Below are 12,868 nucleotides of genomic sequence, written 5' to 3' on the forward strand. Positions count from 1 at the left end.
CCAAGGATATAAGCACCCCCTAATTGCTTGTCTTAATTTTGCTGAGGATTGAGTATGATTTTAGTAAGCAGACTATTTTCTGATTTTCCTTGGTGTTTTTTTTTTCCTCGCAGCAATGACAGTGCATGTTCTCAAAAATATAGGAAGGTCCAGATATAAATAGTAACTTAAAGTTCTTGCTGTACTTAAAACAAAATCATGTGGCCCTTTCAATATTTGAACTGCTAGGCAATGACATCTATAGTTTCATCTTTTTTTAATCTCATAGAAATAAATGACACTTTAAATATGTAAATATATTAGGTAATGCTGTTATTTATGACTGTCTTAACATAATTTAAGTTGTAACTTTGTCACTGGAAATATTTTAAAGGTAATCTATATTCACATTGCCTGTGTTATGCTTTTTACAGTTTGTATACATCAGATGTATATTTTTGGTTTGGCATAAGCTACTATTGTAATTTTTCTTGGCATTTTGTTCATAAAAAATTTTTTGAAGGAATGGTAATTCTCAAGGATTGTGAATAAACACATTTTTACATTTAAAAAAAAACAAAAAGGAGATCAATCAGACCCATTCCCATTAGGTGTGATAACACTATAGCTATTACATCAAAAACAAAAAACACACAAGTGCTGTAAAGAATGGGAAGAAACTGGAATCCTTGTGTATTTCTGGTAGGAATGCAACTCAACCTTCTGCATTCTATCATCTAACCACTTCATAGAAATTCTTCTTGCCAAGATCAACAACGGTTCTTTGTCACTAACTCAATGGATACTTTTCAGTCCTTATCTTGCTTAACTTTCCTTCATCCACTAATACTGCTGACCATTCAGGCAAGGATGGTAATCAGGCAAGAACAATGCCCTTAGTTTCTAAGACAATGTCTTTGCCTGAATATTATCTTCGCTCTCTCACCATCTTTTCTTACTCTCATTTGCTGAATCTTCTTTTCCTGCTTAGATTTTGTATCTTGGTTCTTCAGATCTCTTCCCACCATCATACTATTCTCATCATTTTTTATATCTAACTGCTATTGAACACCTCCCCATGAACTTATGTACCCTCCTCCCACCAAACAAAGCAATTCAAAATTGATACTCAAGGATATATCTTATTAATGGTGAAAGACATTACCACCCAGTCACAGTATAAACCAAGAAACAGGAAATTAGCTTTGATTCCTCCATTTCTGTACAGTCAACAATAGGTGACTGAGTCCTCTGCTGCTTCTACAACTTCTTTTTGTTTTATTTTCCCTTGTTTTTATTGAGACATAACTGGCATACAGTCATGTATAATGTATACAGCATACAATTACTAAGTGTTGATATACATATATGTCTGTGAAGCAATCACCACAATCAACACAGTGAGCATAGCCATCATCCTCAAAAGCGTCCTGTGTCCTATAATCCAACTCTCCCTCCCTCAACTTTTGACTCCAGGCAACCACCACTCTACTTCCTATCACTACAAATTAGTTCACATTTTCTAGAATTTTATATAAATGGAATCATACAGTGTATACCTTTCTTGCCTGATTTTTTAATATCGGCATAATTACGTTGAGATTTATCTGAGCTGGTAAGTGTATCAACAGATTATTCCTTTTTATAGCCCAATACTATCCCATTACATGGATATATCATAATACTTTTATTCATTTACCTGTTGACATTTGGGATATTTTCAGTTTCTTATATTACAAATAAAGCTACAAAGAACATAAGTGTACAAGTCTTTGCAGGATACATGCTTTCATTTCTTAAAGGTAAATACCTGGGTTATATGGTCCCTGAATATTTAACTTTTTAAGAAACTGCCAAATTGTTTTCCAAAGTGGTTACACCATTTTACATTTCTACCTGCACTGTATAAAAGTTCCAGTTGTTCTACATCTTTGCAAATACTTAGAATGACCAGTCTTTTTCATTTTAGCCACCCTGCTGAGCATGCAGTGGTATCTCACTGTGGTTTTAGTCTGCATTTCCTTAATGTCTAAAGGTGTCGAAAATCTTTTTATGTGCTTATCTGACATCCACAGATCTTTGTTGGTGATGTGTATGTTTATATATTTTGCCTATTTTTTAAGTGGGCTGTTTTCTAGATAAAACTTTTTTGATATGTGTTGAAACTATTTTTCCTGTTTTGTAGCTTGCCTTTTTATTTTCAAAAGTCTCTGGAAGAACAAGATTTTAAAATTTTGATGTTCAATTAATTGCTTTTTCGCTTATTATTTGTGTCCTATTTAAGACATCCTTGCCAAACCCAAGGTCACTAAAGTTTCCCCTGTATTTTCTTACAGAAGTATTATGGATTTAGCCCTTATGCTGAGGTCTACGATGCATTTTGACTTTATTTTTGTATGGTGTGAGTTTAAGAGTCAAGGTGGGTTTGCTTTTTTTGGCATATGACCAAAATCTTGAATTCAATTTTTCCTGCCTATCCTTTCTTACACCTAAGCTTTTACATTTGTTCTGCTCCTTGGAATGTTCTTCACCTGGAAGGCTCATCCTCATCTTTTAAATTTCAGCTCAACAGCACTTCCTCAAGAAAGGCTTTTATAATCACCTTACTCTCTTACTACCCCCTTTTATTTCCTTTGTAGTCCTTATCACCATTTATAATTATTTATAACTCTATCTGCAAACCTTACTTGTTTTGTGCTTCTTGTACGTATCCCCATGATTCACACTGTGCTTGGCACACAGAAGCACTTGAGCAGTATCTGAAGACTAAATGAATGCAACCTCACCATGACTGCCTCAAATTTCTGTTCTGGATTCTGTTCAGTTTTAGTTCTATTCTCCCTACTTGCTATATCACTCTTCTCTTAAGGTAGTCTCAACACTGCACCAGAATCATCTTTCTAAAACATGCTGTATATCTTTGAATTTGATATGCCATCAACAGTAATATGCACCATCATCTTGAATGTCCTAGAAGAAATTGCTGCTTGTGAGAACTGTAGACACAATAAGTTGTAAGAAACATGTGCTACAATTTCAGAGATGTTAAAATGCAAGAAAAATACAGGGATTTCAAAATTAATGGATTTTTGTAGAACAACCTGTTGCTCCTCAGTTTAAAATTCTTGAATGGTTCTCCAGTGCCCTTTGGAGAAGAACTAAATTCCTTAGCAAGGCAAAAGAAAACCTTTCACTAGGGGCCCTATCTACCAGTCTAGGCTCATCTCTTAACACTCCCAACCTCACACCTCATGATTCAGTTTACTCTGAACTCAATTAAGTACTTTTACTCCTTTGTGCTTTTGCACCTGGACTGTCCTCTCCAGCATATGCTAGTCATCCCTGCTTGCCTGAATTAACACACATGCATTATCCATCTACCCATGAGTTTACAAAGGGGTAAAAGCCTTGTTTATCAAAAGATTAAAGGCAGCTACTGGAGTCAAGGAGTTCAAAATCTTGCAAGAGAATCACACTGGCAACGAAAATATGTGGTAAGTACAGTAACAGTGATATGAACAGAGGATGAGCAAATACAAAGGTAAGACACATAACTCTGTAAAGATGAGTAGGAACACAGAACTCAAGAAAGGTTTCCTATAAGAAATGCAGAACGAAGTGTTAAGCCAGGTAAAAAGTGAGAAGATATTTGGATCTTACTCTAGTATGTGTAAGAAACAGAAAAAATATAATAGTAAAGTGGGTGTGTATGAGTGCATGGAAGAGAGGAGGTAGACAAAAAGCTCTTTGTGTGGTGAAAATGTGAAACAAGAGACAGCACAGTCCAGATGGGAGAGGTAAGCAGCAGTCAGACCATGGAGACTTTATCTACAGGGGATAGAGACCACTAAAAGGTTTAAAGCTGAAAAAAAGGAGTTAGTCAATTTATATTTTAGAGAAAACCCTCTAGTGGCTATGTGAAGAGCAGATTTCAGGGCAGTGGTCCCAGCACAGATGACGGAGATCTGAAATAAGAGCCTGGTAGCATGAAGGCAGGGGAGGAGTCAGCTTTAAGATTAGGACTTAATGAATAAGGAGTTCAGTTTGGGGACATTTTACATTTATGAATTCTGAAGGACATACAAGCAGAAAAATCTACTAAGATAGACAATTCTGAAGCGCCGAAGCCTAGATCTGGGAACAATTTTGGAACTGGTACTAATAAGTGGCTATTAAAATCATGGAGGAGTGCTGATGTTACCTCCTGCAAGGAACCTTCAACTCTAGTTTAAGTATTTATCATAGGTGATCCTACAGCACCCTAAAATTTACCCTTTTAATACCAATTACCTATAGTTTTAAAATATTGACCTGTCTTCTCAGTTTACCTGAGGTCCTTTGGGGGCAAAGTCTGTGTTTTTTATTTCTTTCATTTCCAGCACCTAAAAAGTACCTCGCGTTCACTGAAAAGATGAAGGAAACAGACACTGTCAACACAGTAAATGGTGTGGAGTAATATTTATTATCAAGTGCTTGCCAGGTGCGAGGCATTGTCCTAGGTACTTTACAAGCGGGATATCCTTTAATCTCACCCATAATCCTGAAAGGGATTTATTATTATCATCTCATTTTACTGATGAAGAAACTGGAGAAATTATTAACATGCTCAAGGTTTTATTGCACTAACCAGTGAAATCAATATCTGAGTCCAGGCAGAAGGAGTAGTAAGTAGAAAGAAATAATTCTGCCTAATGTAGAGTGACATTTTAAGCAGTGCCAGGATAACACAGAAATTTGTCAGAGGGAGTAGGGGGAAAGGAAATTCTAAGCAGATAATATTAAACCATCAAGGGCCCCAGATACTAATATAAATAGCAAGAGGGGCACCTGGGTGGCACAGGAGGTTAAGCATCTGACTGGCACAGGAGGTTAAGCATCTGACTTCGGCTTAGGTCAAGATCTCACAGTTTGTGGGTTCAAGCTCCACATCAGGTTCTCTGCTATCAGTATAGAGCCTGCTTCAGATTATGTTTCCCCTCTCTCTCTCTGCCCTTCCACTGCTTGTGTTCTCTCTCCCTCTCAAAAACAAAGGTTAAAAATAATATAAATAAATAAATAGCAAGAAAAGGCCAAAGGAAGGTTTCCATGGTGGTTTTCAATCCTACAGTTTAATTTGAAATCCTACAGTTTTAATTCTCGGTACTAGGAATCCTTAGCATGTGGATGAAAGAGTGAATGATCACCCAAGGTAGAGGCAATGCATTAAGTAAAGCAGAGGCAGAAAACAAAAAGGAACTGTGGGTGAATGCTTGTTTTTCAGTTGAGAAGTCTCAATGCATTCTTTGAAATTCAGAATATGAGGAACTTACCTGGAAGAATGGAACATAAAAACGATTATTGAAGTTACACAAATCTATGACTGGAATGCACCATTAGTGCTGTGTGTGTGTGTGTGTGTGTGTGTGTGTGTGTGTATGCGCATGCACGCGCGCGCATATATGTATTTATGTATCCCTCCCCTCTAGTGCTTGGGCATTATAAAGTCTGAGCTGTGATCTCAAAGATTAGCCTACAGGACTAGAAGCAACGGCAAACTCTTTACTTTTTTACAAATGTAAAATAATTCTATTTCTGAGCAGCAACCTGGCTGAAATAAAGAGAAATTAGGCTAAAAGTCTATAAACCAGGAAGGTATTTTTTTAATCACAGCAGAAACCATCATAATGCCAGTTGAAGGCTAACAATAATTTTTATACTTTATGATGACATAAGAATACTAATCATATGGTTTATATTCGTTTATGACAGATTCAAGCAGAAAGGTCCACTCTGAAAACTTAGCCTGACAGTTCCCAAATACTAATGAATTTCACTATACTCTAGACTCACAGAGTAAAGTTATCACTAGAAACTATTACATAATCAAAATCTCAAAATCTAAAATCCTGGCTACCCTCATCCATAATAATCTCTTATTCTTGGACCTATTCCAACCCCCCTTTCTAAACCAGTTTTTTTAAACCACAACTTCCTGCTTCTAAAACTTTCTTCTTCCCACATTCAATTTAACGAGTTCTTTGAGTCATCCCAAGGCTAGCTACAGGTTAGTAACAAATTGTACCTGCCTTCAATTAGTTTACAATCTAGCAAGAACATCAAATACACATACCAAAACAAACATACAAAAAACTTCTTAAATGATTCCAAGAAGAGACAAAGAAATGGAAATATTTTCAGGAAATAGTTTGAGCCTTAAAAGATGGGAAAACAGGGGTGCCTGGGTGGCTCAGTCAGTTAAATGCCAGACTTTGGCTCAGGTCATGATCTCACGGTTCATGGGTTAGAGCCCTGCATCAGGCTCTGTTGCTGACAGGTCAGAGCCTGGAGTTTGCTTCGGATTCTGTGTCTCACTCTCTGTCCTTCCTCTGCTAGTGTTCTGTCTCTTTCTCTCAAAAATAAACAAACATTAAAAAAAAAAAGATGGAAAAATATGGCGGGCACGTGGGTGGCTAAGTCAGTTAAGTGTCCAACACTTGATTTCCACTCAGGTCATGATCTCACATAGTCTGTGGGATTGGGCCCCTTGTTGGGCTTTGTGCTGACAGTGTGGAGCCTGCTTGGGAGTCTCTCGCTCTCAAAATAAATAAATGGGAAAGTTTTTCTCAGGGGAAGGGTAAAGGTGGTCCATGTAGAAGAACCCTAGCTGGTACTCAAAATCTTTTATTTATCTCAGATTCTCTATCATATGCCCCACAGCTGCAGACCTCTTCCCCTTTCTTCCTATTTTAACCTCCTTTCGTCTCACAGGAAGGTGTGTTTCAGTCCTTTCAACTCCAAATAGCCACTAATTTTTTTTTAATGTGTATTTTGAGCTGAAATGACCAAAGACAGACTTGACTTTCATATACAAATGGAACTCTGGATTTCTGGAAATGGTAAGTGCTGCCTGGTCTGAGGCAACATCCACTCATATACTTCTATATGCAAAATGTATCTTAGAAGTCTTTGATCTACTGTCAAATAAAAAAAACCACTTCCATCTCCTACCACAATTACCAGTCACTTTAGCCCAAGCGCCCACCAAGGAAAGTCACCTTCCAACCAGATTAATGTAATTTACATTCCAACATCATTTACAGCAAACTTATGGCAATCTCTATCTTTTCCCAAATGTTAGCTGGAGTAAGAGGCAATGATACAGACCTGTTGCCTACACGTCATTCCAGATTCTACAAATTAGGATTGTTTTTTTCAAGAAAACTGATACCCTCTACATTTCAATTCTGCCTCTGGGCTCTCTCATTTCTCAAGTGGCATCTGCAATGCTTGATACTTACTTTTGGTTTACGACCGGTTTTGTGGTGTAAAGTGACTGACTCTCATCTTTAGATAAATTTGACTCCTTTGCTTATATACCACTGTACACTAACAGCTTGTCTTCATATAATGCCACTGGACTATATTCTCAAATTACATTCATCTGGTCACCCTGAGAGGTCTTAATGGGTTTCCCAGGCACCAGCTGTGGCATAATTTGTCTTCCTGGCAGCTAATACTGCCAAAGTGCTCCCTGGGCCTTCCCATTTGTTCCAAAGTACAGGTAATTTTTTTTCCCTTTTGGCAGGAACTCAGTTGCAACTGCTACATATATTATGAATATATGCCGTCAAAAGGAAAAAATTCTCCAACAGAAAAGAAGGTATATGAGAAATTTAAATGACTAGCCACCTTAAAAAATACTGGGGAAATTTTCTACCTCAGTTAAGTGTTGAGCATAATATACTGAAGAAAAAAATGGGGCTTAGCTTTTAATACTGCTGGTACATGAGGGAGAAGAAAAAGAAGAGAACTAAAAATACTGAAGTGACTAGTTAGGTGTGCTTCTGACTTTGGCGTTTATTGAATGGCAATATTACTATGAAGCGGCACAGCAGAAGCACACACCACATGTAGTTTTAGTCATCCCTACAGCCCTATCCCCCCGTACCACCACCATCTAGGAGAATTAGTTGACCTATACTTTTAACCGCAGCTTCATAAAAAGCTTTGACACTTATTTTTCCGACAGGGGGTTAGCCTTACTTCTAAAGAAAAATCCTCTAAAAAAATGTAGCTACCTAAGAAGATAATAGTGATTATTCTCCTGTCAGTAATTTATGTGAAATACGATAAATTCTAATTTCACAAAGGACTAAAAAAAAAAAAAAATTCACATAGAAGAGAAATTTTTCCACAGTATCAGAAATTAGTTTTTTTAACAAAGAAAAAATATGCAAGGGGTGCCTGGGTGGTTCAGTGGGTTAAGTGCCAGACTTCAGCTCAGGTCACCATCTCATGGTTCGTGAGTTTGAGCCCTGCATCAGGTCCATGCTGACAGCTGAGAGCTACAGCTTGCTTTGGATTCAGTGTCTCGCTTTCTCTGTCCCTCCCCTGCTCATGTTCTTTCTTTCTCTCAAAAATAAAGCATTAAAATTTTTTAAAAATATATACAAAATCTCCAGAAAATTTTATTTTTTAAAGAGTATTTTATGAAAAACTTCACTTTGCTTAAATGATCATTACAAATATTCATGATATTAATCCTGTTTAATATCAAAACAGACAGCTGATTTTTATTAGGCTATATACAAATGTCAGTAGTGAAGAATCCCCTAATATTTTTCCAATTATTTCTATTGTATACTATAAAATAACAGCTGTTTAGAATTTTCTATATTTAAAAACTTAAAATATGTATTTCTCTAAGTATCAATACTGGCAAACAAAAATTGGTCAAATTTTTCCATTAAAAGGAACCAGAGTAATTAACTTTTAACAATGAATTATGCTCATCTCTAAAGTACTCTCTCTCCAAATTGTTATATAATCAACCTATTAATTAACCTATTTAAAAAAATTTTTTTAATGTTTTGTTTTTGAGAGAGGCAGAGACAGAGACAACATGAGCAGGGGAGGGTCAGAGAGAAAAGGAGACACAGAATCCGAAGACAGACTCCAGGCTCTGAGCTAGCTGTCAGCACAGAGCCCAACATGGGGCTTGAACCCATGAACTATGAGATCATGACCTGAGCTGAAGTCGGACGCTTACCTGAGTCACCCAGGAGCCCCAACATTTAATCTATTTTATAGACAGCATTTTGAAGCCTATATCTAAGTAACTTAAAGAATAATCACTAAAGAGGAACCTGGATGGCTCAGCTGGTTGAGTGCCAACTTCGGCCCAGGTCATGATCTCGGCTCATGGGTTTAAGCCCTGCTTTGGGATCTGTGCTGACAGCTCAGAGACTGGAGCCTGCTTTGGATCTGTCTCTCTCTCTGCCCCTCCCCCACCCTCACTCTGTCTCTCTCTCTCAAAAATAAACATTTTTTAAAAAGTTTAAAAAAAAAAAAAATCACTAGTGGATCCCATTTCAGAACGTAACCATGTTGGCACATTGTAAGAATAGCAGTCATAGTAAGCTTATGAAATACAATTAATGGAAAGGACCTGCCTGTCTAATTAATAAGTTTATTAATAGAAATTAAGAGTTAGTAGTATGTGGGGAAAGAAAGTTCCTATGTAGCAGCTGCAGGTGGATCTATAACTCCAGAACTGGATTAAGTCTTCACTAAAGAGCTTTAAATAAAACTGATCCTAAATTCACTTCAGAGACAAAAGGAATTATGACTAAAGACAAGTAGACAAAGACTATAAAGAGTAACTTACAGAAAGCATGTCCCTGGAGAATAGGAACTACAGCTACTTAACTGTGTTTCTATTTTATGACACTGGAACAGGCAAGTGCTAGGTAACTGAAATTTACCACTGTCAACTTTTTAAAAAGCAGTCTTTAAATTTCTCTATAAATATTTTTTACTCAAAGATCTTGGGAAATAGAAAATCAGGAAAAAAATGTTTAAATTTTTCTCAACACAAAATTGCTAATATAACTAATAATTTTAACTAATATAAACTATTTAAAATAACCTTTCTTTTTTTAAAAATATTTTTAACATTTACTTATTTGTGTGTGAGAGAGCTAGAGAAAGAGAGAGCAAGAGAGCGAGTGAGTGGGGAAGGGGCAGAGAGAGGGAGACACAGAATCTGAAGCAGGCTCCAGGCTGTGAGCTGTCAGCACAGAACATGTGGGGCTCAAACTCACACACCATGAGATCATGACCTCAGCTGAAGTCAGACACTTGACTGACTGCGCCACCCACCAGGCACCCCTAAAATAAGGTTTCAAAAATATTGTGGATAATAACCAAACATTGTATCATTTTCTCTTTCAGAATTTAAAATACTTATAGAGTCAGAAGCTGAGGTTATATGTCAATTATAGACGGTAAGCATGTTCTTTCTCTGCACCAAGTTCACCTTCCCTGTAAAGCCCACACATACTAATTGATCTGGCTCCTCATTTGACTCAACTCCAAAATCCTCTTACTAAGATTTATTTATAACCAAATAAAGTTTTTCCTGGCTTGATTTTGGCAGTCCTCAGAGCTGGATCTCAAAAATATATAAGGATTGCAATATAACATTATTAGCCAAAATGGTTTTTATGAAGTCTAATGCCAAACTTTCCATTCCTTTTTCCCCTGTCACTGACACATGTATCTTATTAACCACTAATGAAGCAGATCAATCCAGCCACCTGCCTAACTCTCCACTATTAACCTACCTAGACCTTGACTGTTTGAGGGTGAGAAGTGTAAGAATGGGAATCACATTGTGTGTGTGTGTGTGTGTATTTTTATATATATATATATATATATATAAATACACTACATCTTTACCCATTCATTTATTAAAGTACAGCACAGGGAACGGAATATAGTCATTAATACTGTAATAATGTATGGTGACAGATGGGGACTATCCTGGAGAGCACTGACTAAACAGAATTTGAAATGAATATAACACTGTATGTCAACTATAGAGTTCAATAATAAAAATTAAAAATAACTTTAAAAAGAATGGGAACCACAAATCAGTCAGAATGCACCACCTCAGTGCTCTCAAGGTGACCCAGCACATTTGTGTGTCTATGGTCTCCTATTCTCTAGTCATTCCAACTCCCCCTTTTTTCACCAGCAGGAACTGTCTTACCTTCTTAAAGAGCATCACTGTCTCCTGAAGAAAAATGCTCAGGAATCAAAGTTCCAGCCCAGACAACTGTGAATATTTAGTGACCCCCACATAGTTTTAGCTCTTTCCAGTCTATCTCAGAAGAAGGAGTCTTCTAAGACCAATAGTTTCTTACCTTCTCTACAATCCTTTCTCCTCAAGAAACCTGCTTCATCAAGTACCACCCCCACTCATGTTCCCATTAATATCTTCTTCCTCCCTGCTGTCTTTTGTTCTCAACTTATTTCTATCCTCAGTCTATATAACATCTTAAAAATAATAATTAAATTAAAGTTGACCTTCAATTTAGCATCTTCCTCCAGCTACTACCATCTTTCTTCCCTCTCAGGTCTATTTTTTGAAGAGTGGCTATAGTTTCTACTCCCAATTTCATAATTCTCCTCAACCACTGCTTCTCTAAATACTGTAATTTGATCTGCAATCCTATCACTCCACTACAATTGCTTTGGAGTTTTCTAGTAATCTCATAAATGCCAAATCCAAGGGTTACCTCTCAGTCTTTGTTTTATTCAACCTCTTTGTAGCATCTAGCAACACGAATCACTCTTTCTTTGCTGAAACACTAACTAGAGCTCCCAAGAGAACTATTCTGAGTCTTGTTCTCATTTTACATCTCCTTTCTATGGCGTCAACTATTATCCATTAGCTGAATATTCCCAAATTCTTCCTGCTGGCCAAGATTAGCATGAACACTAGATCTATAATTCAGCTATGCATGTATCTACCTCCATACCATTTATACTTCAAACTCAACATTCAGAAATTGAATTCATAAATATCCTCACTTTGCTCACTGCCAAAATGGGGGATAATTATGTCTATGTCCCACTACTCTACAAAAAAAAATCTAAGATATATGAAATAATAGATTTAAATGCTTAACATAAAAGAATTTAAAATTCTTTCTGGGTGGTTGGAGGAAGGGAAAGGCCACATGCTATTTGCTCCAAACTCAGAAGAATAGCATTCTAATGACTGTTTCTCTCAACCCGTGAAAACCCTTAATATCTAGATGTAAAAATTAACACGGTACTGGGGTTAGTAATAAGTTTCAGAGCTTAAATTCTTCAGGAGTCTCTCAACAATGATCTCAATAATGATCTAAGAAGGCTTAGAATAAAGCTGTTTGAACTATGACTTATCGTTTCTATAATGGTAAGAGGACTGACTAAAAAAGTACATGGGTGCTTACCTACTATGTTCAAGATACAATGCTAATTACTATGGGAGACACAAAAAGAAGATTCAATTCCTGCCCTCAGTAAACTCATTATCTAGTTGGAAAATACTAACGTCAAACAAATACTATGACATAAAAGCCTGTATGTACAATCAGTGGTATTACAAAAATATTCCTACTTAAAATAATAAATAGTAAACTTTCAGAATTTCTTGGAAATAAAAAAAAGAACTGAAAAACAAACTAGTAACCACTAATCCAAAAGAGAAACTATAGTTCTAATTCTCATTTTTAATGTCACTGATAAAATACACGTTTCATATAGTATTGCAAAGAAAGTTGAAAAAACAAGACTTTTCCTACTTCAATAAACAATTACCTTTACTTGGAACTGATTTTTTCACTGAGGCTACATGATCTTCAGAGATTGCAAGCCGCCTCAAAACATCAGCCAAAGCTGCCTTTAGCACAGTGATTTCATCTTCTTGTTGTTGAACTCGTAACTCAAGAGCTGAGAGGCGATCTTGAACATCAGAGGTACTTGCAGCAGAAATACTATCATCTATAAAATGAAGAAGATTGTTTCTTTTTAGTAAATTGTTCAAGAAAGAATCTAACAACAAATAAAGAGATCTATT

The 12,868-nt window shown here is 36.5% G+C and overlaps 1 protein-coding gene across 3 annotated transcripts in view; it reads right to left on the bottom strand.

Annotated features, from left to right (window-relative positions):
• EML4 (EMAP like 4) overlaps positions 1-12,868 on the bottom strand; it is a 152,368-nt gene that overhangs the window by 74,951 nt on the left and 64,549 nt on the right. For all 3 annotated transcript variants that reach the window (XM_029937878.1, XM_029937876.1, XM_029937879.1), the window contains exon 2: positions 12,610-12,792. In XM_029937878.1, the coding sequence (XP_029793738.1) occupies positions 12,610-12,792 (183 nt within the window). The remainder of the gene's footprint in view (positions 1-12,609; positions 12,793-12,868) is intronic.

This window comes from Suricata suricatta, chromosome 4, assembly GCF_006229205.1.
Source record: "Suricata suricatta isolate VVHF042 chromosome 4, meerkat_22Aug2017_6uvM2_HiC, whole genome shotgun sequence".
Lineage (NCBI taxonomy): Eukaryota > Metazoa > Chordata > Mammalia > Carnivora > Herpestidae > Suricata > Suricata suricatta.